A 27822-nucleotide genomic window follows, 5' to 3' on the forward strand; every position below is an offset into this window, starting at 1 on the left:
ATAGATACTATATATGATTCAATGTAATTTTCAACTTATACAGTTATCACACACATCTATGGAGGTCAATGTCGAATGTAACCAAAGACCATCTTAAAAGGCATAGGGTACATTTATCTTGTGCTCTGAGCCAAGAACACAAATGCAAACAATTAAAAGAATGTGCCACACACATAAAAACACTCGTTCCCGAGGACATCAGCATACCATCGACACCATGGCTGTGACGCTTTCCTAGGTTCTGTGCTTGCTTTTACGTCGCAGGAACGCCGCGCGCTAACTCACGTCTGAGAGACAAAGGTGATGGGCCGTGGTCAACAAAGCCCAGGACCCCCGTGCCGCCCCTCCAGGCTGAGCACCATCGGCTCTGTCTTCTGATTTCTCTTCTCTGAAACAATGATGCCACTTCTTTTTCCATTTCCTACCCTTTTCCCCCAGCAACTCTTAGAACATGCCGCTGCTCTGCTGCTTGTATGTAATCTTTGATTTGATGGGAAAACGACGGATCTACCCACCGTCTCCCTGCAAGAATGCACATGCGATCAACCGCCGTGAAACCTGGAAAGTAAAGATAAGGGAAGGCTCCGCGCAGAGCTACCACGGGGGGAAGCACACCTGTGCGCGCGCAGCCAGCAGAGGGAGGAAAAAGAATTACAGAGACAGTGTGCTGTGCTCGGGGGGACGTCCGAGGGAGTTGTAAGGGATGTGCTGCTGATGCCAACTCACTTGCTTTTTAAAAAAATATTTTTATTGATTTCAGAGAGGAAGGGAGAGGGAGAGAGAGCTAGAAACATCAATGATGAGAGAGAATCACTGATGGGCTGCCTCCTGCACGCCTCCTACTGGGGATCAAGCCAGCAACCCGGGCATGTGCTCTTGACGGGAATCGAACCCAGGACCCTTCAGTCCGCAGGCCGACGCTCTATCCACTGAGCCAAACCAGCTAGGGCTGATCTCCAACTATTGGAAGACCCTTTCGAAAGGCTCAACGCCCAAGCAGAGAAAAGGAAAACGGACACACTACCACAATGGTCTCATGAACACCAAAAACCTCCCCCGTATTCAAACCTCCTCACTGGTCCCCTGGACACCTAGTGGGCGTAACTCAAAGCCCCCAGCTTAGCATGCACATCTCTGGAGCCCATACACATGTGCAGCCACATCTCCTGCCCCTGCATCCCTCCACACGTTCCACCCAGTCTGACCTCCCAGCCTCTGTTCCAGCCACACAGAACTCCTCACCTCTCTCTTCTCACACGGGGCCATGTATCAGCTCAGACTTTTGGGCATGACATTTCTTCTAGGAGAGAAACTCCTATTCCATCTGTGAAACCCAGTTCAGACGTGCCCTCTGATTAGCACACCATGTGGCAACATATGTATTTCCATGCCTGCTTCTCCCACGAGCCTCTAAGGGCCTGACAGGCGCGGACTCTCATGCTCGCTCGTCTCGTCTCCCCGGGCCTGTGCCCATCACCTCGCCGGACACCACGAAACGCCCACTGCACCATGCAGAGGGAGACAATGCATCTAGAGCTCCCACACTGCACAGTTCCATTTCAGCAATAAAATGGCAGGCACAGCTCTTCACTTACAAAGAGGAGAACATGCATGAATTACGGAGGCTGTTGACAATGTTCTAAAGACAGGCTTCCCCCCCCCCACCCCCCTCCCTGCCTAATAGAGCTTTTAAAGTGACTGCAAAATGCCTGCTGAATCTAACAGTGTGTGCTGAGCAAGTTGCATAATTTCCCTGCTGCTCCCGCCCTCCACCCCCTCTCCACCTGGCTACCCCGCCTCCTCCGAACTCAGGGCCAACGTGCTTCCTCCGGGAGGCCTCTCTGGACGCCCAGACTGTGCTGGGTGCTTCCCCAGCATCTACCTCCCCCCGCACAATCTACGGGAACTGGGTGTCTCCCGTGCATCCATTCCTGGAGGCAAGGCTTGCATTTGCCTCTTCGCTGCTTTATCCTCAGAACCGCGCCAGTGCCTGGGGTAGCAGGACCTGGGAAGACAGTGACCAGATAACCCGGTGCCATGAGGGGCCTCGCCTCCACCAGGGGTGGGCTTGGGGAAGGAACCGTCAAGGGAGGAGTCAAGAAAACGGGCGAGCTAAGTGACTGACAGGCGAACCGCCAAGAGCCTTGCTGGTTAAACCCGACTCAGCTTTCGCTCTGGCTTCGGTGATGTGCAGAGTAGGAGGCAGCAGCGGAGTTTCTGGAGAGCAGAATGCAATGTACTCACTGCTCTCGCTTTTCTCCCTGAACCCAGTTAATGAATAAACAAACCACGCTGTGACGGTGCCTACGTGTCACAGAGACATCCCGATGAGAAGTGACAAGCCCAGGCCATCGTCCAGCTACTTGAAAACATTCATCTTGATGGCATTAAGCATCTGGAAGTTTCCAGATACCGAGATGCGTGATGTCTTGCAGATACGCTATCCCGAGGCCTGTTCGCGTCTCCCTTATCTGTTTCACACATTTGCATGCAAGTGTCTCTTCTGCCTCAGACACAAGTGTCTTTCAGCTCAGCTAGAGCAGGAAGTCACGGGCAGAGCTAGGTTTTTTCTGGTTATTTTTATTTTTTTAAGTAACTTTTATTCAGACTTCTGATATATTTTTATTGATTTCTCCTTCAGGAAAGGGAGAGAGATAGAAACATAAATGAGAGAGAACCACTGATTGGCTGCCTTCTGCACACCCCGAGTGGGGGGATCGAGCCTGCAACCCAGGCATATGCCCTTGACTGGAATCGAACCTGGGACCCTTCAGTCCACAGGCTGACGCTCTATCCACTGAGCCACACCGGCTAGGGCGGTTGTTGTTCTTAATGAGTCTCTGATGGAGAGAAACGTCTTTCTTTTATGTTGCTTTCCGCAAATAAAAGAGTTAGCCGTCATTCCCACAGTGTGTGCCCGAAGGTGAAGGATCTGCAAAGGGCAGGAGCTTCCACGGTCAGCGGCCAGACACACTGCGTGTGGGAAACATGACACAGAATGGCCTCTCCCGGTGGCCTCCCTTCAGCGGAATGCTACAAAAAGCACTCTCTTCTCCTCACTACGTTAGAGCCTTTTCTCCTTCCTTTCCTCAGTGCGTCCATGTCCCCATCTAGAGGGAAAGAGCCAAGTTCACACTTCCCAATGGGTTGCTTCTGGTGGGCTGGACAGGAGGACAGTGCTCCCCATAAACCCTGTTTCTGCCCATTTATCAGACCGCCTTTTATCGGGATCACTGAAGACTGGCTCTCACAACAGCTCTGTCACACTGTCTTATTCTAGGTCTGATTGAAGAGAAAGCTGTTCTTTATTTTCTTTTATTACTTAAAAAATGTCTTGTTTTATTGATTTTAGAGAGAGAGGAAGGGAGAGGGAGAGAGAGAGAGACAGAAACATCAATGATGAGAGAGAATCATGGACTGGCTGCCTCCTGCACGCTCCACACTGGGGATGGAGCCTACAACCCAGGCCTGTGCCCTGACTGGGAATCGAACTGTGACCTCCTGGTTCATGGGTAGACGTTCAACCACTGAGCCATGCCGACGGGGTGAGAAAGCCATTCTTACAGAATAAACAAGGCAAACATTTGAACAAAATAAAACATGTATTTTGATTATCGGCTTAAATGTAAGATGAATGTTCTTTTCCAATCCCCCCCTCCCCAAAAAAAATAATCCTGTATAGTATGCATTGAATGTTATTTCTAAGCCTCTTAAATCAAGATTGCTGGCATTTCCTACCAGAAGAAGGAAATAAGTGTTCGAGTAAAAACATAAACCACCACCCACGACCCCCTGAAAGAAGCTGGGAGCCCCGGTGGCGCCCCAAGAACAGACAACGGCCCAGCCCGCGCGGCGCCCGCCTCTGTACCTTGAGGGTCACTCAGGACGGACCCGAAGGCACTGATGACCACGTCGGCTCTCAGCTGCACCCGCTGCTCCTCGTCCTCCCTCCAGACTCCCGCCTCGTCCTGCTCCGTCCGCACCAACTGCATGCCCACAATCCGCCCGCCTTTGAGCAGGACCTTCCGCGGGGACAGGAAGGGCAAGAATTCACACTTCTCTTCCTTAGCGAGCTCCATCTAAAGGAAGGAGAGCAGAGGGCAAACACGTGAGCACGTTTCTTCTCCACTGCACACTTGGTGTGCCACTCTCATGGCGCCGCCTGAAGCGGGGCCGTTTAAGTCAAGCTGAGCCCTGACCCATTTGGCTCAGTGGACAGAGCATCGGCCTATGGACTGCAGGATCCTGGGTTCGATTCTGGTCCAGGGCATGTACCTTGGTTGCAAGCTGGATCCCTGGCCCTGGTTGGGGCATATGCAGGAGACAACCAATCGATATGTCTCTCTCACATTGATGTTTCTCTGTCTCTCCCTCTCCCGCCCACTCTCTCTAAGAATCAGTGGAAAAATATCCTCCACCGATTAACAACAGTGAGGATTGACAACAACAATGACTATCGCCAAAGCTGAGATTCAGTTATCTGCTATTTTCACTTTCTAGCTCACTGACCTGGGAGGGTCCTGAATTGGGGCTGCCCTGTGGGGGCTTAGAGACCATGGCACTACAAGGTGTTTCTCGAGCTGGAGGCACCGTGTGCCTGCCCTATGGGTGTGTGTGTGTGTGTGCGTGTGTGTGTGTGTGTGTGTGTGTGTGAGGTCCCTGACTAGAGTAGCCTGTTCTCCACTGCTCTCAGGTCTGCAGGTTGCATCCTCTTTCCAATCCTGCTGGCTAGCACCACGGTGCATACATGTAAGCCGGAAAAAAAGTCAGCCCAGTGGGTGGGCCCGTCTGTGCCAAGGACACAGGACCAGAAGCGTGGGCGGGAGAACGCAGCCTGAAGGGCCCCCGTGGGCCGGAGAGGGGAGTGTCTCTCACTCTGGTAGAGAAGCCAGTGGCAGTGGTAATCATGACACAAGCACGCCCTCCGGAAGCCCGTCTCCCCTCACATCACTCCTCCTGCCGGAGGAGGGCGCCCTCGTTTTTGTTGATTATCACGCCCATCACGGATGTTCATAGGACAGAATGCAAATAAGAGCTTGTTCGCTCATTTTCCTCTTTACTGTTTTTTTTTGGGGGGTGGGGGGAATTCAGGCCTTTGTCAGTGTGATCATAACTAGTAGGCGGAGAATTCTTTATCAAACAGGTGAAAACATCGTCCGAGGAGGTTGACAGGTGGTCTCAGTAGGACCCTGACAAGGGAGGCAGAGAGGCTGTGCGTGAGGTTCCAAACTAGGAAGGATCTGAGCCACATGGGGATGGAAAACCAGGGTGAGTGCTTTTGAAAACCTAACACTTGTCATGCCCACAGGTGCTCAGCATGTCGGTGAGGTTTCTGTATGAACTCGTGTCCATGGCATACATATTTCTTAAATATGTATTTTTGTTGATTTCAGAGAGGAAGGGAGAGAGAGTGAGAGAAACATCAATGATGAGAGAGTCATGGATCGGCTGCCTCCTGCACGCACCCCCACTGGGGATGGAGCCTGCAACCCTGGCCTGTGCCCTGACGGGGATCAAACCGTGACCTCCTGGTTCATAAGTAGCACTCAACAGTGAACCACACGACCGGGCTCCACGGTGCACATATGTATTCATCTGTCTGATGGCACCTGTCCCCCGACAGACAGCGGGTGCATTAACCAAATGAACAAACCGCTAGTCCTTGGCTCCGTCAGTAACAACTCCGAGGAACACAAGAGGAAACAGCCAGGAGGTTCCATTTTTGAGGGTCAATGAATCCACTTGCCACTTAATGTTCATACCGTGAGAGGAAGTGGAGAAAAAAATTCTTCTTAGCTTGGATATGTACCTCCATATTCACGGAAGCTCTGTGGCCGAAGCCGAGTGGCATAAAAATAGAGTGCTCCAGCATGCCATCACGATCATCATTTTAATGATTAACTTTATGTAACGGGATGATTTGATCTGATTAATATTACAGGCATCGTACTGTGGAAACGATGAAGCAACTTAATTTACCATAATTAAAAACATGATGACAGTTTTCGGTGAGGTCGAATATAGGCAAAGGACGCATAGGTTCTACACTCTAGTGAGCAGAACACAAAGCCAGGCCAGCGCACATTAAATTCTAACCTGCTGGCCCGGCCGGTGCGGCTCGGGGGTTGAGCGTGGACCTCTGAACCCGGAGGTCACAGTACGATTCCCGGTCAGGGCACAGGCCCGGGTTGCAGGCTCCATCCTCAGTGTGGGGCGTGCAGGAGGCAGCCGATTCATGATTCTTATCATTGATGTTTCTGTCTCTCCCTCTCCCTTGCTCTCTGAAATCAATAGAAACATATTTTAAAAGATTCTGACATTCATGTCATCATCAAGCACTGAAGGTGTACTTCCTGTCTTAGTCCCAGGGAGTCCCCAGGACCGTTCATTAACGCTGCGCCCTTGGGGCACGCATGTTTGTTTGTTTGCAGGCATCTTTGAATCCCATCCTGCTGACAGGTCTCCCATCCCTCTCCCTGCAGATCCCGCTCCACGTCAGGTGACGCATGTGCAAGGAGCCAGAGGAGCAGTACCCTTACCAAGTAAAACCAAATTTGCCGGCTCAGACAGGTTATTGGCTAAAAATAGTCCCAGCTTCCCAGTTCTTATCATTAAGTGAAGACAGAAAAGCACGTGACTGGTGGGAAAATGCAGGTGTAGTCAGCACGATGCAGATGAGGAGAACCTGAGTGTGGCTCGGCCAGGACCACTTGATGTGGATGATGTCCGAGGGGCACGTGGGTGTGGTCCCAGAGGTTGCAGGGGAAAGGCACAGGCTTTCAGAGAACGATGTGCTCACAGCCGTGGCTCAGCGGTTGAGCATCGACCTGTGAATCAGGAGGACACGGTTCGATTCCCGGTCAGGGCACATGCCCGGGTTGTGGGCTGGATCCTCAGTGTGGGGCGTGCAGGAGGCAGCTGATCAATGTTTCTCTCTCATCATTGATGTTTCTATCTCTCCCTCCTTCTCCCTTCCTCTCTGAAATCAATAAAAATATACTTTTAAAAAGATGTGCTAATTATTTTAGAGTTGCCTTAACCGATGAAGATATTCCTGAGTAACAGACCAGGCAATCTGGTACTGTTGTTTTTATTATTAAAATGAATAAAGGAGCATTCATGATCACAACAGTTGGCCTTCTGAATGTTAGCCTATATGGATGTAGACAAATCCACCTTAAACCAGTTGCCATTTCAGCAAAGGGAAAGGGCACAGCCCAGGGCACAGGGAGAGGTCTGGAAGCCCATGCGAATTAGGGCGGAATTAAAGACCTGTCTTGTTTGGCTGCTCGGGAAGTCGAATATGTGAACAATAGATTCTTACACGACCCTTCGTGTGCGGGGCTGAGCTATTAAAGCGATTTTGTTCCATCCTCCCCTCGGTGATAACTAATGGGAACTACAAAGCCCTTCCCCGCCTCCCTCTACCACCCTCTACTCCGCAGGGCTGCGAGTCCTGACCTTCTCCTCCTCCTAGGGATCCCCCAGGCCTGGAGCGTTCTAGAAGTTCTGTCTGATCTAACTACAGCTCTTAATACCTGCATTTGGGGGGATTCTGTTATCCTGTGAAATGTAATCTCCCGCGTTCAGCGTGCGGGGAAGCACTGGAGGGAATTATTAGCAGATTTCCCTCAGTCTTCGCAGACAGCGCTCTCGATGGGCCGGACTCCCTCAGGACCAGGCCAAGGAGTGAGTTTGTCAGCAGCATCCTACTTAGCATGTGTGTGAGGCCACGAGGGGGTCGCAGAGGGCTGGGATCCGAGTTCCATCCCCACGCGAGGATGCTCCGTCCTCCTGGGATCAAACCTCCATCCGGCAGCAGGAACGCTGCTGTCCTAAGGAAGATGGAGCGAGCCCCCCACGGCCGCTGCGGGGGCTCTAGTGAGGCAGCCGGACCCGGCGTGGATGGCACGCAGAGCAGCAGCGGCCATGACCGCCCACCGGGACATTCGCTCAAAATGCACGATCTCGGGCCCACGCAGATCCACTGAGTCAGAACCCGGGCCCAGCACGCTCTGTTGCAAACGCCTCCAGGTGGTTCTGATGCACAGGGGAGCCCGGGGACCCGTGTTAGAGAAAGGGGGCGCAGCCATCCCTGCAGCACCAGCTGTGCGGCGCCTCCCAGCTCCATCCCTTAAAGCCATGGGGATCCAATGGTGGTGTGGGGGTTACAGCCTTGGCTGTGCGTGGTCCCTGGACTTCGGCACAACTCACAGCTGTCAAAGGGGAGTCTGGATGGAGCCCAGTGCAGAGAAGACGGCGACGCGTGAGGCTCAGCGTAGGAGCCAGCGGTGACTCTGCGGGTCTCGTAAGATTAATCGCCACCACGGTCACTCCCCATGAGACAAATCACCTGTTGACTACAGTTATAATTCTTGCCTCGTAGAGAGACTCCAAACATGCTTGGGCATTCCACGGCAAATCGAATTCATCGTACGGACCTGGGTACAATGAGTGATTCATCTTTCTCTAAAGATCCCGGGTTCCCTTCTCAGAACTAACACCTTTGTGCGGCATCCGCCTGCTCCAACAGCATGAAAATTCGAGACGCCCGTGGGGCCTGCCCCCAGCCGAGGCCTCGCCCACGCGTAGTCACCAGTCACCCCCAAGAAGGAGGCGCTTTTCAATCTGAACTAATTATAAACCTAAACAATGCTTGCATGAGAGCATTGAGAGCTTGCATGAGAGCTCTTGGAAAAATAAACGTGTCTTTGCTCTGTGGTCTTCCCAGCAGAGCGAGCGGACAGGACGACCAAGCCCCTCTGAATGCGGGTGCACATGTGGCTCCTGGGAAATTCTGAATGTCTCTAGCGACAGCATTCTCCTAGGAGCCACACATTTTATGGGGCACCTCTTGTTAGGGATACGGAGAGCTTAGCAGAGGTCACTGTGACTAGTTAAGTACGTGCCAAAGATGGGTACACTGAGGATAAGAAGCACGTGGGTACCGATGAAGATAGACAAAGTCCTTACAGAATCATTTTTACGCTGACCGTCTGAGCTAGACAAACAACTGGGCTTAGTCCACAAACATTCACGTTTGCATTCCCCTCAGGAACAGGGGAAGAAGGCAGCCTCGCAGACGGGACAGTCTCCTCTCCCCAAATCTGCTGCCTGACAAGCCCCCCATTCCTCGCCCCCGCCCCTCCCCGCCATGGTTCGTTCCATTTACCTCCTCGGGGACGGCTCTGATGTGAACGAAGCCTTTCCGGAAGACGACGAACACGCGGCGGGCCCCGCAGCGCAGGGCCGAGGTGGCGCAGTCGAAGGCCGTGTCCCCGGCTCCGAGCACGATCACGACCCCCCGGATGGACGGCAGCGGAGCGCGGCAGGCGCACATTCCTGGGCGACGGAAGGAAATGCTTTTAGGTGGAGAAACTACTGTTGCAAGACAGCTCAAAACATGCTTGTCCTCGAAGCCATGGAAAACAGCACTGCGCAGCGTTCGGGACCGAGTGTCCCCATCGAATTACTCTGCTTCATTGGAAAACAGTTGTATTCTCATTTTTAAAATAGGCTCATGGCCTGGCTGGCATGGCTCAGTGGTTGAGCGCCGACCTATGAACCAGGAGGTCATGGTTTGATTCTCGGTCAGGGCACAAGCCTGGGTTGTGGGGCGAGCAGGAGGCAGCTGATCCATGCTTCTCTCTCATCATTGATGTTTCCATCTCTCTCTCCCTCTCGCTTCCTCTCTGAAATCAATAACTATATCCTACCTAATAATAGACAAATATGTAAATTGACCGTACCTTCGCTATGCCCACGATTGGCCAGGAGGCGCGGGGGGGCGGGACTCGGGGTGGCCGATTTGGCCGGCAGGACGCTGAGCTCGCGTCGCCAGCGGTGGCTCGAGCTCAGCGTCTGCGCCATGGCTGTGCTGCGGCACAGAAGGGGCCTCTGGGGCAGTGAGCTCATGTCCCACCGCGGACAATCAAAAGCGGGGGAGCTGGGTGCCGGCGCGGCGGAGGCTTCTGAAAGGCCTGGTGCACCAGCGGACAGGCACCCAGCTCCCCCGTGATCGAAAGCGAAAGCGTGTAGGGGACCCTACACGTGCATGATTCAATCATGCACTGGGCCTCTAGTATATATATAATAAAAATAAAAAGGCTCATATGTAATTTCATGGTCAGTACCTGAGCCTCCCTTTTCCTTCTAGGATAGCTTGTAACACATTTCGAGGGGCACAGGTCCTAACAAGCCAGAATCGATGAGAGTCTTTTGGCAAGGGGTAGCCTATATTTTTCTCGTGTCATCGTTAATTTCCGTTAAAAGAAAAGGGAGTGCTGCTCACGACCTGAGCCCATCACCCCCAGCGTGTCCTGCGTGTATGTCACTCAGCCATGATGTGGTAAGACTTCTGGCGAACAGACCCACTATACATTACCATTCAGGAAACTTTGAACATTAAAAATGAACACGATGTGAATAAGTGCTCTTTATGCAACTGAAGAACTTCTGACACTATTTTTTTAAAGAGTTAAAATAAAACTTCCTCCTGTTGACCATTTTTCTGTTCCTTTTAATAAAAGTGAGCATTAAAGGGAAATGATGAATTTTTTGTGTGCATTTCTCAAGAGCACCGATATGAATGAAGATTTGATGTCCCGATGAAAATTCGCGTAAAATGGTAAAATGCAGGTGCTCTTTCTGTCTTGAGAGGTATGTATTATCGGATTAAATACAACTGCTGATAAGATAAATTACTATAATTTTTGAAATGGCATCTTGGCTAGCATGGGCCTATAATTGCCATGAACATAATAATCAATTTGCTTGGGAGAGTCTGTATCTGGGATTACATACCCAGCTTCTGCAATTCTCAAGTAAGGTCATGAGTGCTATGACCTTCCTTAGAAAGCATCTCAGTCACATGTATATCCTGCTCGCTTGGAAGGAGGAAGAGGGGGTGGTACACATCTTTAGCGGTAAACTTCTACAAAATAATCTATAGAAAAAGATGTGGCTTTAAAAAAATGTTTGGAGAAAAAATGTAAGTTCTTATCTTTTCTACATGCAAATAGATGTCAAAATAGACTTTTAAAAGTATATATGCTTGCCCAGCAGGCGTGGCTCAGTGGTTAAGCATTGACCTATGAATCAGGAGGTCACGGTTCGATTCCCAGTCAGGACACATGCCTGGGTTGTGGGCTCGATCTCCAGTGTGGGGCGTATAGGAAGCGCCAATCCATGTTTCTCTCCCATCATTTATGTTTCTATCTCTTTCTCCCTCTCCCTTCCTCTCTGAAATCAATAAAAATATATTTCAGAACAAAGTATGTGTGTTTAAAGGGTTGATCTGATTTGTTTTTGGAGAATGTATTTCAGCCTCTTTATCATTCAGACATGACTCCAGCCCAGATGAAGCCGAGCTCCAGGCTGTTCCTGAGCTCAGGACGTGCTTCCACACAGACAGCATGGCCCAGGGCGTCTGTCCAATGTTTTCCTTTAACTTTCCACACTCACTGCTCTGGGAGAGACCATCTTCCTGCCTGCTGGATACAACCAGTTGTCCAATTTCAAAATAAAGAGATTAAATGCACTCGTATCCAAACTGAAGTCCCTGCCACTCCTTCTAAGAACATCTTCCATGGTTTGTTTCCGACTCTCTCACTCAGAAGCAATGTCTCTGGAGGCAGCTCAAACTGCCTGCAAGAGTGAGCCTCCTCCAGGGACGCCTGCCTGAGGGCGCACTGGTAGACGCTGGCAAATGGGGACATCACCCCCACCCCTTCTTCGGATGAGTGTCTTGAAGGATCAGGTTGCACAACATCTTACAGCCTGGACTTAATATCAATTATAATCCACCCGACCACGTCAGGAACGGAAGATGCTATGTTTTACCTGCTTTACTGCCTTTGGCGACAAGAGGCAAAAAGTCCTTGGACGTATAAAAGCCCTGCTCCTGTGTCAGGCCTTGGAAGATGTGGTCTTGGTTGGGTTCTGGCAAACCTGAGAATAAACATGTATAAAATGTCATTAGCAGGAGGAGAAATGTTTTCTATCAGGTAGTTAAAAACGTAGAAAGCTGCCATCATTAAAGTCAGGTGGTTCTTAGAGGGGGAAAAAAAATCTATAAGCAAATCCACATGAAAGAATGCTCATAATACAATGTAACAGACCTCAGAGGAGACCTTTAATATAAAACTAGGCACACATCAAACATCACATCACCCCTTCACACACACATAATCATACACAGAAGCATGGATGCACATGTGCATATAGTGTTCAGGAGACAACCAGGTTATATTCTTTTAAAAAATTTTTTTTATTGATTTCAGAGAGGAAGGGAAAGGGAGAGAGATATAGAAACATCAATGATGAGAGAAAATCATTGATCAGCTGCCTCCTGCACGCCCACACTGGGGATGGAGCCCGAAACCTGGGCATTTGCCCTGACCGGGAATCAAACCATGACCTCCTGGTTCATAGGTTGATGCTCAACTACCAAGCCACAATGGCTGGGATCAGGTTATATTCTTTCCTCATGACATAAATAAAAATAAGTTGTGATGTATTAAATTGCTAAATATAAAAAACTAATCACAAAAACTAAAAAAAAGTAATCGATACAAAAAAAAACTAAAACAATCAAAGAAAAAATATATTTGAGCATAAAAATTCAGCTACTTCTATATTGAAAAATATTGTAAGCAAATTAAAAGGCAAATAATTCACCAGGAGAATATTTTAACAAATAAAATGTCTCTATAAAGAAGTTTCTCAATTTTAAGATAGAACATTAGCTTTTCAACAGTCATAAACAAAGAACAACAAAAACTGGTATAAGAAAAAATATAAACACCTTATAAGCACCAAACATCTTAACTAAGTAATTTAAGAACTATGAATTAAGACTGTGATCTGATTTCCCCTCTTCTAATACACAAAGAGTTTAAGAGAATTATATTTCGTGGCAAGGGTAGAGATGGATTGTTACATTCCTCTGATAGACACACAGATTAGTGCTCAATTTCTAGAAAACAGTTTTGAATTTATCCTAAGGAAGCACTAAGACATACAAATAAAGTTTTAATGTGCAAAAATGGTTAATGCAAAAAAAAAAAAAGAGAGAGAGAGAGAGAGAAGTAGCTGAATTTTTATCAATTTTTTTTTCAAATTTCACATCTTATGTCAAGGAAAGAATAAAGCTTAAATCAGAGTAAAGTACTAAACTTTGGCAAATTAAACAAAGGGCTACAAAGAAAGACAAATGAAGCTTCTGAGAGTGAACTATGAAAGATAATGAAACTTGCAAATACCCATCGATCAAAGGCAGATTTCCCCGAGAGGAGGAGGCGTATTAATAAATAAGGCCTGTGTCTACACCAGGATGATTTCAAAATGACACTGAAATGACTTCTTAATTCACTTTTCAGTGGGAAGAAGGAGGTTTATGAATGAAGAGGAACTGACACAGATTTGACAAACGCAACCGATCGGCGTGGAGACTGTTTTTTCTTGTCTTTCATGAAATCCAAGTAGGTTCTTTGTTCCCCTTGCACAGACACCGAGACTGGTGTTTCAGGATGCATTTACACAAAGGAACACCTCCGTAAGAACTACCAAAAAATGATCATTTTCAAGTTCTCCAAAAAGAACAGAAATGAACAAAATTTTGCTTAGGTGACAAATCTAATTGAACATTTATTGATCATACATTGTAGATACTGTTCCAAATGCATGGCCTATCGGTGATTTTTTAAAAATACATAATTCACTTAATTCTCAAAACAACTCTACACACAACTGACAGTGTGATCCGCATTCCAGGTGTGAGGGAGCTGAGGCTCAGGAAGAGGGCGGGACTGCAGAGGACCACAGGACAGGTGAGCAGCAGAGCCCATTTCCAACCTGGGCAGTCCGTTGCCCTGTTCACGTGTAAGGTTGGAACTACTAGTGAGCCCCGCTATAATGTGATGCTACGTGGTATCTAAATTAGCCATTCCAGCCCGGCCGGCTTGGCTCAGTGGCTGAGCGTCGACCTATGAACCAGGAGGTCATGGTTCCATTCCCGGTCAGGGCACATGCCCAGGTTGGGGGCTCGATCCCCAGTAAGGGGCATACAGGAGGCAGCTGATCCATGATTCTCTCTCATCATTGATGTTTCTCTCTCTCTCTCCCTTCCTCTCTGAAATCAATAAAAATATAATTAAAAATAAATAAATGAACGAACCATTCCACATCCAGTATTCAGTGCTGCTCTACGTCTATGGATACGCATCCAGCCCAGAATGTGTGTGGCCAGCTTCCCGCCTGGGGGCAGAGGGAAGGCTGGCTGCTGCCTCGGGCTGTAACTCTGTTTTGTGATTCTTCTCCCTGGTACAACCCTTTCTGGAATGTTTCCCTTTGTGCGGGCATCCCCTTGGTGATTTGCTGGTTACTTTCTTTTCTTTTTTTTATCCAATAGCATTGACTTTTATTCATTCATGTTAAGTCACCTGAAATGATATCTGCTGCATTTAAAAAATATTTTTATTGATTTCAAAGAGCAAGAGGGAGACATAGAAACATCAATGATGAGAGAGAATCATTGATTGGCTGCCTCCTGTACGCCCCTATTGGGGATCGAGCCTGCAACCCTGGGCATGTGCCCTGACCAGAATTGAGCCTGCGGACCCTTTGACGCTCTATCCACTGAGCCAAACCAGCTAGAATCTGTTGCATTTAAATACTCATCATACAAATGGCTGAACAAATCCATTTCAATGGCTACTCAATATCCCACACTGCTTGATGCATATTTGAAATATGCATCTCTGCTTTGTTTCCCAAACACCTCCCCCTCTGCAACAACCACAGAATAAAGAACAGTGGTGTGGCCAGGCCGTCGTGACTCAGTGGTTGAGCATCAACCTATGAACCAGGAGGTCATGGTTCAATTCCTGGTCAGGGCACGTGCCTAGGTTGCGGGCTCGATCCCCAGTGTGGTGGGTGCAGGAGGCAGCTAGTCAGTGATTCTCATCATTGATGCTTTTATCTCTCTCTCCCTCTCCTTTCCTCTCTGAAATCATTAAAAACATATATTATAAAAAAAAAAAAGAATGGCAATGTGCACAGGACATTCTTTGTGCTCATGTTACTGGTAAGTTGCTAAGCTGCGCACACTTCAATGAGCAAGAACAAGATGGTACAGACTCTGTGGTGTGCCCGTCTCGGGAGTAACGGGAGGAGTGAGCTGCGTCTCCGGAGCCTTGCGAGGAGGCGTCTGCGCATCTCTCAGATTTTGGAATGTCTGCTGTGTTCCTTTACCAGGTCACCTCCTCAGTGTTAACTGAATTGAGCAGGCGCTGGTGCGCTGGCGCTCGTTCTTGGCGGCATCCATGTGAGCGGCAGCTGAGCCACCGTGGGAGACAGCGATGGCAGAGACCTGCGCTGGGGAGGGCCTCAGGGCGCCAGGGGAGGTGGAGAGGACGGCACCGGGCACCAGAGCCGTTCTGGGGCTCCCCCGCAGGCCGGCGGCTCACAGCAGGGGCACGGAGCCCCCTCAGGCACACCGGTCCTCGGTCTCTCTCCCACAAGATGTTAGGAGACGGAATCCACTGGGCAGGGGGCTCCCCTCAAGGTCCCTGGCTGAGCACAGCCAAACGCAGTCAGTGGTGCGAGTCCTGCGTTTCTCACTTTTTGAAGAAATTTCGTATCTGGGGTTTCACTTTCTCCTCGAAGAAGAAAGCCTGTCGTGTGACCTCAGCCCCCGGGGCCGACACCCGGATTGGGACCGGCGGTGATGCCGAAGGCCGCTCAAATCGCAGACGAAAGAGAGGCTCGTGAAACAAACTCATGGAGGGACACGAGGCCGGGACCCCCAGCCACGCACCTGCGACTGTTAATGCGCTGTCTCTGTGACCGTTCTGTTTCTTTATTTCTGTTCACTTAATCTTTTAAAGATGCCTTCATGCGACTGGCTTATTTCTATAACTATTTGTAACCCAGCGTATATGGAATCCGAAGAAAACCTCGGAGGTCAGACTTCCTGCATTAAAATTCTACTTCTGCCGCGACCTTGGGCAAGTCCATTATTCTCCGGAGCAGCCGCCGCCTCGTTGGGGTGTTGTTGGGAGAATGAAATGAGAACAATGTATGTGAAGTGAATGTTCCCTTTTCTTTGCATCCTCTCCCTACCAGCCTTGGTTCAATGTACTGACATGACACACTTGGCGAGCCGTACATTAAACGTCATCTCATCCATGATACACACGGTGGATACTGTCACACCTCGAAGTGGTCGGTGCTGACAGGTGGGTCACAGAGTCCATGAAACTTGGCATCTTCGGCTTCACTAAGAGGCTGTGTCCAGACAAGGGTACTCTAGCCTCATCTGGTCCACAGCATTCAACAGCCTCAAAGCACGGGAGCCTCAAGGCCAGGCAGGTAGCAAGGTGAGACTGACCGGGAGTCCGTCTCACGATCTCCCCTCTCCAGCTGTCCTTGGGCAAAGCCCGCACCACTCTGACGCTCCAGCTCCTTGATTCTGGGAGGAAGAAGCCCTGCCTGATGTAGGGGGGTTCTGAAACTTAGAAAGAGATGTGCGCTCAAAAGCGCTCCATCCGGGCAGTCTAAAGCAACCTTCAAATGTTAGTCATTATCACTGTCTTGGGCAAAATGTAAAAATGATGAAAAATAAAGACACATGACAAAAAGAGTCGTAGGAAACAGTGCCAAAGACAAAAGTCATCGGAATGGATCACAGGAAGCCCTTTCAATGGGTGTTTACAAGATGTGTGAATGTAGGTATAAAATCACAGATGGATGTATCTATTAATACATGTATTTAATTAATATTTAGAAAAGGCAGGCTGTTCCTATACCCAGCCCGACACGTGGGGTCACAGCAGAGAAGTAGCACGCTCCCCTGAGGGTCCAACATGCACAGTGCACAGCGGGTTACAAAGCTCGTCACCTGTCACTTAAAGATCACGCATATGACCCGGAGGACTTGTATCTTATTTCCAAGGGACAACGGTGCCAGATGGGCTATACTCCTAGGATCTATATATTGATTAGAAAGAGCTCTATGAGCCCTATTGTGCTTCTTTTCTCAATAAAACTCCCCATCTTTTCCCCGCTGTCCCCCTGCCAGCAAGCACACTTGGTTCTGAGTGTTCGGACCGAATCAGAGAGAATGCAGCGACTCCCTACCACACGCGTGAAATCAATCACCACGCATCACAACAGTCTTCACTCCACCCTCTGTCAGATCCCCGTTCAACATCTGTTCCGTGTGACTGCCGCCTACTTCTCTCTCAGCGTGACCACATGCACTCACGGCGTGCAGCACGCAGCTGGTTAGAGCATAACCAGATGAAGATGTTATGAATGGGAGTCACCATCTCAAACCAGGATTTCCCCCATGACATACGGTACATATAATAAGTGGAGTCCAGACCGAGGGAAGTACTGGGCACTTGGGCCATTCTGAAAACCTGACAGATGCTGAGGGAAGGCCCACTTGTTGTATTGAACTTGTAAGATGTCTGATACCTTTTTAAAGAGCCTTGAGGAAGGGAATGAAATAACCAAAGATGATAAGTCCCACAAAGTTAAGGCAAAAATGTACTTCAGGTCACTTTCATAACTTCCTGTAGAAAATCTGCACAAGTCCCATCACGCCCATGAGATGGGTTCATGTAACTTCATATGAGAACTTAATTCAGGGCTCCAATGTGGAGCGCGTACAGGTGACAACTACATAAACATGTTAAGAAAGGGCGTTAAGCAGTGTCACACGTATGGAACAAACTGAGTGTCATCGTTACAATTCTGGAGGCGTGTTCACCTGTCAGAAAACATCCCGCAAGCCCACGCGACAAAGTGAGAATGTGACTCGCTCTTCCTTTCTGGTCTCGTCATGTTTACTGCCTTTACATATTTGTGAAAAAAATACAGAGACTTCTTTTTAATTAATAAAATGATGCCCAAGGACTCCAAGATGGGCAAAATATCCTCGAGTGCATTTTACTTTCCTGATAAACCATTTCTATACTCAGGAACCTTCTTATCTGTTGTTCTTTCCATATAAAGGGGCATAGAAAACAGCCAATATGACATAATCTTGGACTTAAAAAAAAAAGATATTTCTCTTTACACTTCTGTAATATTCTAATATTGTTATACTGAGCAGAAATTATTTTAACAATTAAAATTTAATTTTAATATAAACAAGATCTTACAAATCCCTCTTTTAGTAAAGCTGTATCGACGTATTTTCCTATAACTGTCAACAACGTCTACCTGTTTATTTGGTATTATTTAGTAAAGTATGACTTACCTCTTGGACCACTTCTCTTCTCTTTATTCCCCTTCCTTCTCTTTTCTCTGCTTCTCATTTTCATCTGGCTTTTACTATAAACAATTTCCTTTCATTTTAATCCTCACATTGTGAAGCAAAAAATAAAACAAATAAAATAAAAATCAAACAATACGCCTGAGGCAAAGGTTTTTTCGTTAACGACTGGAATTCTTAGATGGTGCTAGGAAATGACTATTTAGGACTCTGTACGTATACTATATGCCAAAGTAAAGAAATCATTAATAATAAAAGACTAAAAAGGAACAGTTCTATTACAAAATAAATCTCCCAGGCTTGCAAAGAAAACAAATTTGCCACCGCCACCTGCTGTGGCGATGAGGCCATAATCTCAACAGCAGGAAATAAAAGGGAAGAGGAGAGACAAATACAAAAGCACAGACACTAAAAAAGTAATTAAAACACTTATCTCCATCCACATCCGTAACAGAAACCCCCTCCACCCGCCACCTAAATGCAAGGTCCGTGCACGGCCCAGCGGGGAAGGCATTGCGGCTGCCACCATGAGCACACATCCCGGGCAGGGGAGGCCCTGGACGAACGGGGTCTCAGAGGTATGGCTGACACGCTCATCACCAGCAAATGCGCCACACGCCCATCGGGTTGGATCCCTTACTTTCTCAGAGGTATTTTTAAAAATTATACATCTCTATCGTTTACGCAAATATATTCTTAACTGCAGGCACCCGCAAGCCCCTCTGTGTCATTGTCCTCCAGACTTTCACAACTCTGTTGTGAGCCTAAAGTGTTCTGCACATCAGCCATTTGAGGCAATCGTTGTTAACATAATGTGCATTTAAATATGTTTTTATTGATTCCAGAGAGGAAGGGAGAGGGAGAGAGACAAACATCAATGGTGAGAGAGAATCATAGATCTGCTGCCTCCTGCACGCCCCCCACTGGGGATCCAGCTGGAAACCTGGGCATGTGCCCTGACCGGGAATCTAACTGTGACCTCCTGGTTCATAGGTTAATGCTCAACCACTGAGCCATGCTGGCTGGGCTAGGCAATCATGTTTAACACAGCGTGCATTAGGTCACGTGCTTAGACGGGTTCCTGGAAAGCCATGCTACTCTTAGCTACAGTCCTGGCATGCGAAGAGGTGACACGCAAGGCAAGGGTGTGGGCCATGGGTCTGAATTACTTCTGTGATGTCTGGCCTCAGACTCTGCACAGTGAGACGATGTGAGCCTGAGGAAGCAAGGGGCAGCTTCCAAACACAGACCGGGCACCCCATCTGCTTGGAGGCTCCCTGGCTGCTAGATTTTGCTCTCTCATCCCTGGATGCTCACCAGGCACCTCTGTGAGGCAATGCACAGCACCTTGGGTCACGGTCAGACAACCTCTAATGCACTCCGAGTCTGGTACATATTAGCTTTTCTCTACAAGTTCATGCTCACGTTACTCAACGTTAAACCTCCATTTCCTCATCTTTAAAAATAGAAGAGTTAGTCCCATGGGAGTGGCTCAGTGGTTGAACGCCGACCTATGAACCAGGAAGTCAGAGTTTGATTCCCGGTCAGAGCACATGCCCAGGTTGTGGGCTCGATCATCAGTAGGGGGCGTGCAGGAGGCAGCTGATCAATGATTCTCTCTCCTCATTGATGTTTCTATCTCCCTCTCCCTTTCTCTCTAAAATCAATAAAAATATATTTTAAAAAAATAAAGTAAAAATAGAAGAGTCACAAAAATGTATTTCTTTATAGAACTATTATTGGGACAAGTAAACATACTATAGCTCTATATTGTTGTAACTACTTAATTTCACAGGCAGAAAAAGCAATTTATAATCATAGATATTGGTTATACTACCATATAGGTCTTTCATCTTGAAATGATATTCACAATTCAGTGTCATTTCATTTTAATTATGCATTTTCCTCTTAGAGTCAAGTGACGCATTTCTATGCCAATCCACCTTACTCTAAATCACTACCATAATTCTATAAATTTTAGCATAAAATGTATCTTAATAGATTTATTTAAAAACATCTATAATAATAAAAGCATAATATGCTAATTAGACCCAACATCCTTCCAGAAGACCTTCCAGATGAAGCCAGGGCTATGAGGGAAGCGTGGGTCCCGGGAACCAGAGGGAAGCCGGTGCCGGCAGCCGGGGGCGGGGCGGAGGAGGAAGGCCTATTCTTGCACCAATTTCGTGCATCAGGCCTCTAGTGTGTGATATAAAAAAAATTAGTCCCATGCTTAAATATACTTGGAATGTATTTAGTATTATCGACTTGTTGCTGAGTTAAGAGTCTTGAAATGAGAATACTTTTCTCGGAATTCAGAAAATTCCACAAAGTAGTCATTTTCCCAAAGTCATTCTTGATGGGCAGCCATGGTCAACAATTTCAGAACCATGTGGTTGACCTTCTAGAACCCGTGTGTTCATCCACCACACAGGTAGATTATCTAGAAGCAGAGCCTGAACCTGGCCTGGGTTTTTCAAGAAACCCAAGACGCTAAGAAACATGTATCTTTGTGCATGCATGCATGGTATTGTGTGTGTGCATAGAGGGGTTATACTTTGCATTACATTCTGTAAGAGCCGTGCCTCACAAGTGGGTTAAAGAGTCACATGCACCAAGATTAAATCCATCACACTGTCCCTCTTATCCAGATACCATTCCAAGTTCAGAGAGTGTGGTCACAAATGCCACAATGCGAGGTAATTATCCACACCTGTCAGTCACTCTCACTGAGAAGGAACGCTTGTTTATGTAAGAATGTGTACGTATGCCAGCCCGGGGGGAAGAGGAAGGCACGGGTTTGACATCAGACGCACCTGTGTTCCTGTCACCATTCCACCGCAGATCAGCTGTGTAACCTTGCATAATCAGTTATTTAAATTTTAAGTTTCCATTTCCTTATCTATAAAACCTGCCTCACAGGGAGATTCATGAGATAATATATCTCAATAATGTGATAATTGCTTAGCCCAGTGACGGGTGTATGACAAATGCTAATAAATGAGTTAGCTTTTATGTATTTTAAACTTTTAAAAATCCTATTACTTTTACACTCGTACCTTCCTTGATGTTGAACACAATTTTGGTACAAAACACCGTAACAACAACCATAACGATGACAAAACTACAGATAATTTATTTAAACTTAGTGCCAGTTAAAATTTCTTTAAATATGAGCACATAAAACCTGGTAGAGTCAATGTATAATTGTAACATATCTAGTTCTGAAATTACCAAAAAATGCCAAATAAATATATAGTTTATCATGTTGCACTTTTAGATTTGGTCCAGCTGTGATTTTTTTAAAATACTTACCCAAGGATTAAATATGTTTATTGATTTTATCGAAAAGAGAAAGAGAGCGAGATAAAACATCGGTGTGAGAAACACCCACAGGTTACTTCCCGTATGCACCCCAACCAGGGATCAACCAAGCAATCTAGGTATGTGCCCTGGCTGGGAATCGAATCCACAACTTTTTGGTGTATGGGTCGACACTCCAACCCACTGAGCACACCGGCCAGGGCCCAGCTGTGAATTTTAAATTATAATTACAATCAGTTGGGAATAGGAACTTAGATGCTTACTTAATTTCACTGATTCTTCACTCATATTTATTGAGTGCCTACTATGTGCTAGCTAACACAGTAGGTGCTGGGGATACGTAGATGCATAGCTCCCAGGATATGTAATCAGGAAGTTAGAAACGGCAGGTTCATCCTCTGATAGAGGGACTCACAGTCCAGCATCCAAACTCCGGTCACACGGCCTGCAGACAGCCACACCACAATGGGTCCCTAGAGGTGAGTGCTCCCAGTGGTGGAAGGAGGGGAAGGAGGAGCAAAGGCAGGACTGAGTGAGAGTTCAATCCCCTGGACCTGGGGCGTGGTCAGGGGAGCCGACAGGAGGGCTCAGGAGGGCAGGTTACATGGGCCCTGCAGGTCACACTGAGGAGCGTGGATGTCACACTGAGAAGACCCTGCAGGCGGTGATAGAATCAGCTCTGAATGTCAACAAGGTCGCGTGGGTGGACGTGCGTGGCGTGGACAGGCAGGCAGCGGGGATGAAGGCGGGCAGGAGGCCATGGCAGGGATTCGGATGAAACAGGGGCACTCACCTGTTCCCCACCTGGGATACTGGGAGCCTCCACTCACACACATGGCAGGACGGGCCTACGACCTCCGTACAAACACAGTTTACCCTCCTGGGGCAACGCTGCCACCCAGAGAGGAGTCATCTCAAGTATGATGCTCACATGAAGACAGCTATGCAGACATGGATGAATAAGATGCAGACTCTGAATGAATTGCTAATGCTTCCAAGAAACGCTGTACAGAGCATTGGAAACTGCGTCTAGATTTCCTAGAGATGTGTGTTTACCTCCTTCCCCTGTTACAGCAACTGCAGGGGGGACGAGGGCACTCACTCAGATGCCGACTGTGGACACAGGAGAAGAAAACCACATCCTTTCGATATCTGTTTGATTAAACTCAACCTTTAGAAGGGCTTCTTTCACAGGCTAAGATTTTTGTCAAAACTGAAGCTCTGAATTAGGGAGAGAAATATAAATGTGAGAGAGAAACATCCATCCGTTGACTTCCATGCACTCCCTGACGGGGGATCAAATCCACAACCCAGACACGTGCCCTGCCCGGGAATTGAACCGCCAACCTTTCGGGGCCCAGGATGACGCTCAACCAATGGACCCACTCCAGCCGGGCTGGGCCAGAGCAGGTATCTTATGGCCATTTACAGATGAGGCCCGAGGCAGGAAAACAAGCTTTCTAACCTCTCAGAGCCCATTAGCGCCGAAGCCAGATTTAATCCAGGAAAACCTCCGGCAGACGGTGTCTCTCCCTCCGTTCCACGAAATAAACACACATCTAGGAGAGCACACACATCTTCATTACCAGGGAGTAGAAAGGAGGGCTTAGCCTAGCCTTTTGAAATTTAGCACATAGTGATCGGCGGTACTTTCAATTTTCTGAATGTTAACACAGTCGTTCTTTATTCACAAGAAAGAAAAAAACCCCAACATGCTTTAAAGAGTAGTAGGTAATTATTCACACATCATCCCACCTACGCTCCATTTTCAGACGATTGTAAGCAAACGGCGCCTGCTTTCATCCGCCTGATGCCTCGTGAAAGGTCTTCCTTCAAGCCCAGATCTACAATGGCAGCCCTCCCATCAGCTCCCTGTGATGAAAGGGTAATAATTAAAGTGTTCTTTTTCCTTCTTCCACGGCAAGTCATTGGACCTACAGTAAATCAACCATCAAATTTTCATTCATTATTTCCACGTGAAGGGTTTTGCCAGCTCCAAAAAAAAAGAAAGTACACATCTTCATTTGTCAAATTTAATCGTATACCTGCTCACGTGGCTATCAGGGCTCATGGCATTATCCTTTAAAAAAACCCACAGCAAACATGGTCAGGTCACACAGCTGCCCGCAGCCTGGGATGACCCGGCATCGATCCTATTGGCAACGTGTAAGTGCACAGTTAGGGGGAACAGGAGGCGAGCCCCGTCCTAGTTAACGGCATTGAGCTGTCGGCCCGCGGCCGGCTCCCTGTGTGGCCAGTGATCAATTTTAATCTCCTGACCACGAATAAAAGAAGGCAGACTCCTGCTTCTGGATTCATCTTGGAAGAGATGGTAGGTTCGTCCGTGGGACGGAGAGGTTTAATTCAACGGGCATTCCAGGAGAGAACGCGTCTGCTCTATCCTCCCTCCCCGTCCCCCTCCCTGCTCCGGGGCCCCTGCTAACAGGCAACACGGCTGGGCTCACAACAGGCAGCGGGGGGCGGGCTGTTTACCAGACGGGCCAGGAAGTGATCCTTTGACTTTAAAATATTTACTGTAGCCCAGCACAACTCGATGTTTTATGAGAAGAAAACATAAAAAGTGGGAATCGTTTTGGCATTTTTAGTTTAGGAACAATGGCTTTGCCTCAGCCAACAGAAGTTACTCAGTAATGGAACCCGTTTCTCTATGCAAATTTTAATAAGGGAAAATTATATTCCTTCTCTCTCTCTCTCTCTCTTAGAGAAGGAGGAAGGGAAATGGAGGGAGAGATAGGAACATTAATGAGAGAGGAAAATCATGGATCGGCTGCCTCCTGCACACCCCCTACTGGGGATCGAGTCTGTAATCCGGGCATGTGCCCTGATTAGAAATCGAACTGTGACCTCCTGGTTCATAGGTCGATGCTCAACCACGGGGCCATGCCATCCAGGCCCTTCTGTCTCTTAAAATGAGTATCAATCAGACAGTTAAAACGTATATTGGTTTTAAAAGATAGTAACATTTTAACCTGTCCAGTGGGCCAGTCCAATCCCTTGTTCCACATACACTCAATGTTCTTCAGTTTTAATGAGCTAGTCTATGAAGGTAATAAAACTATTCATTCTTTTTTTTTTTCCCCGTAGGTAAGACCAGGCTAAATTTAGAGGTACAATGAGAAAGAAACCAGGAATGTGCTGCATTCTTAAATGGTAAAATAAACCCGTGTCAGACCTAGTCAGGTGGTCAGAGAGGTGAGCCCAAGCACTGCTGTCCGAGCAGAGGCTGCCCAGAGCCACGGGACCAGCAGGAGGCCGGCCCAGCCCGCCCAGACAGACAGCAGGCAGGCTGCAGGGACGGAGGCTGGGAGCCAGAGTCAGGGGGATAGTTCGAGAACACTCGCCCTTCAGGGGAGTTTTTAGAGAACTGAAAACATTTCCCTTAGATATCTGAGAAATACTAGACTCTTTGATTTCTTTTAAAAAATTGCTACAAATATGCCACTGTAAATGCCAACTTATATACAGAACTTTGGGAGGTCCAACTCATATTAACTGAGGGCAGACTGTGAGTGTGTGGGGGTGTGGGGGTGAGATACATTACATGTGCACACACATTCACACCACAGTCCATGAGGAAGATCGACCTCTACCTACTTACCTATCTGTGTGATAGGTGTGCATTTTATTTATTTTTTTAAATGTTTTTATTGATTTCAGAGAGAGGAAGGGAGGGGGAGAGATAGAAACATCAATGATGAGAATCACTGATCAGCTGCCTCCTGCATGCCCCCTACTGGGGATCGAACCCAAACTCAGGCATGTGCCCTTGACTGGGAATCAAACTGGTGACCTCCTGGTTCCTGGATTGACGCTCAACCTCTGAGCCAGACCGGCGGGGCATACGTGTGGATTTTAGAGGGATCTGTGAATAATATATGTAGTGTACTAGTAGCTTTATCCAAAAGTAAGATGAGTCCCTGGGCCCCTCGCACAGTCAGAGCCAATCCCAGGACCAGCAGGCAGAGCTGCCCCAGGTGGAATGGCTCTCATCTTCCTACTTTTCACATCCCCCACTCTCTCCAACCTTCTTGTGAGAAGTAAGAACTAAGGATGCCCTGACTGCCACCATCCGGTGGTTCAAGACCCGGCAAAGGAGGATGAGCCAACCACCAGGCCAGGCGAAGTGTCAGCCAATCAGCGCTCACCACCAGGCCCCTCAGGGCTGACGCACCTCGGCTGGGTCTGCGCCCAGGCTCTGCCGGTCACTCAGTGCGGGAATGTCGCTGCCGGGACCGGCCAAAGCACAGCGAAGGTGAGGATGAGAGGCCTGGAGACATTTCCTAAGCTCACAGGGCCACAAGGCGGGGTGCAGTGGGGGAGGGGAAGGGCTGGGAGTATCTGAGAAATGAGAAGACACGAACATATGGTCCCTTTCCTCTTTCAAATACATAACCAACCCTGAGCGAATCTGTTTTGCTTTTGAATGTATTTTTTTATTGTTGATAGTATTACAGATATCTCCCATCCCCCCCCCCCCCCCCCGAAGGCTTCACCACCCACTGCCCGTGTCCGTGAGCTTTGCCTATAAACGTACAAGTTCTCTGGTTTATCTCTTCTTGTCCCCCAACCCCACATGCAGGTGTCCGTCGGTTCCAGGCCTCCTGCTTCAGGTCTTTGTTTGTCACAGGCTCCTTAACCCGAGTGTCTAACAAACAGAAGCAAACACTCCCAGAGCTTTACTGTCAGCTCGGCTTCGGAGCACTGGTGTCTGATCAGGAAGAGCATGAGCGGCTCGTCTGTTATTTGGGACATAATGCCCCATATTTAGGGCGTGTCCTACGTCCACGGATCTCCGCGGAAAACCTGCCTGGACAGGGAGTGCATTAGGAGAGAAGGTCAAAGGAGACCAACGTTCGCGCGTTGCCTTTTTGGACCCAGCCTGTGCATGCACTGTGATACCGTCTCCGGGGGAGTTTCACTTCACGTGATAAAGGAACAGGAAGCATCTGATCAATAAACAGAAATCAAGCGCCACGTCCCCGCCAGGTTGCTCTAACGAGGATTAATCTCCGGAAGGCGGGCGCTTCCCGATGCGGTGCTTTCAATCCCCTCAGCCGGTGGGTCCGACACCGGCCGTTAGCACCAACGCAGGAAGAACGAATGCCTCACACACGGCTCTCCACACCGCTCCGGCGAAGGGGTTAATGGTAAAATAAGCCTTTACGGATGGGAAGGATTCTCCCCGTGTGGCTGGGAAACAGCTCAAGTGTTTCTCATTTAAAATTATGAAGATTTAGGAACATTATCTCGGCGGTTAATAGGCGCCTCCCTGCAAGTCTCCGGGTCTGCGAAAATTAAGGAAGGTAGCGTCCTTAATGGGGTTATAAAGCATACATCGTTTACCAGGCAGCAAATGATATCTTTAATGTCGGCTTTAATACTGCTTTCATTTTAGCTTTCATGATTACATGAAAAATGGCCTCCAAAACCCCAGGACCAATTACAGGACGGCAATAGCGTCTGCTTCTCCTGCCCCCACCGTCCGGCCAGACCCAGGGCTAGACGAGGCTGTGCTGTGGCTCTAGCTTCTCCCCCGCGGGTATGAGCTGCGAAACCCGACACAATCGAGGGCGACACAAAGCTGCGAGCCGCTTTTCCATCAAGAGGCCTGTATCTAATTGTGACATTTTCTTATTTTTTTTAAAAATGTATTTTTATTGATTTCAGAGAGGAAGGGAGAGGGAGAGAGAGAGAAACATCAGTGGTGAGAGAGAATCACGGGTCGGCCGCCTCCTGCATACCCCCTACTGGGGATCCTGCCCACCACCCAGGCTTGTGCCCTGACCGGGAATGAACTGTGACCTCCTGGTTCCTAGGTCGATGCTGAACCACTGAGCCACACCGGCCAGACTAAATTTTTAGTTTTTTGTCTGCGAATTTTTAACAGATAAGCCCCTGCTTTATTCTTCCTCCTCTGTCTTCTCTCCTACCTGGCGCACAGTATGTGTTCAACAAATGGCAGCCCACCACAGGAATGGTCCATGCGGCTATCGCCGGTTCGTTTTTCAGTTTTTCTCAGCATCATAAAGGCAAGGCTCCCTGCATATGTGACCTGAACGAGTCATCCTTTCTTTCCTATCCAAGGATCTCCATGTAATTTCAGAATAATGAGACTGAAAATTATTCTGAGAAAATTCTTATTCAAAATATTATCTCTTTGAGACAAGATAGGACTGATTATCCTTCAGAGACCG

General features: G+C 48.1%; 1 protein-coding gene across 1 annotated transcript in view; it reads right to left on the reverse strand.

Annotated features, from left to right (window-relative positions):
• Positions 1-27822, reverse strand: part of DPYD (dihydropyrimidine dehydrogenase) — a 370484-nt gene that overhangs the window by 169083 nt on the left and 173579 nt on the right. The window contains exons 9-11 of the mRNA XM_008147316.3: positions 11842-11949; positions 9173-9342; positions 3869-4079 (exon numbers count right to left, since the gene is read on the reverse strand). Of these exons, the coding sequence (XP_008145538.2) occupies positions 3869-4079; positions 9173-9342; positions 11842-11949 (489 nt within the window). The remainder of the gene's footprint in view (positions 1-3868; positions 4080-9172; positions 9343-11841; positions 11950-27822) is intronic.

This window comes from Eptesicus fuscus, chromosome 22, assembly GCF_027574615.1.
Source record: "Eptesicus fuscus isolate TK198812 chromosome 22, DD_ASM_mEF_20220401, whole genome shotgun sequence".
NCBI classification, from domain to species: domain Eukaryota; kingdom Metazoa; phylum Chordata; class Mammalia; order Chiroptera; family Vespertilionidae; genus Eptesicus; species Eptesicus fuscus.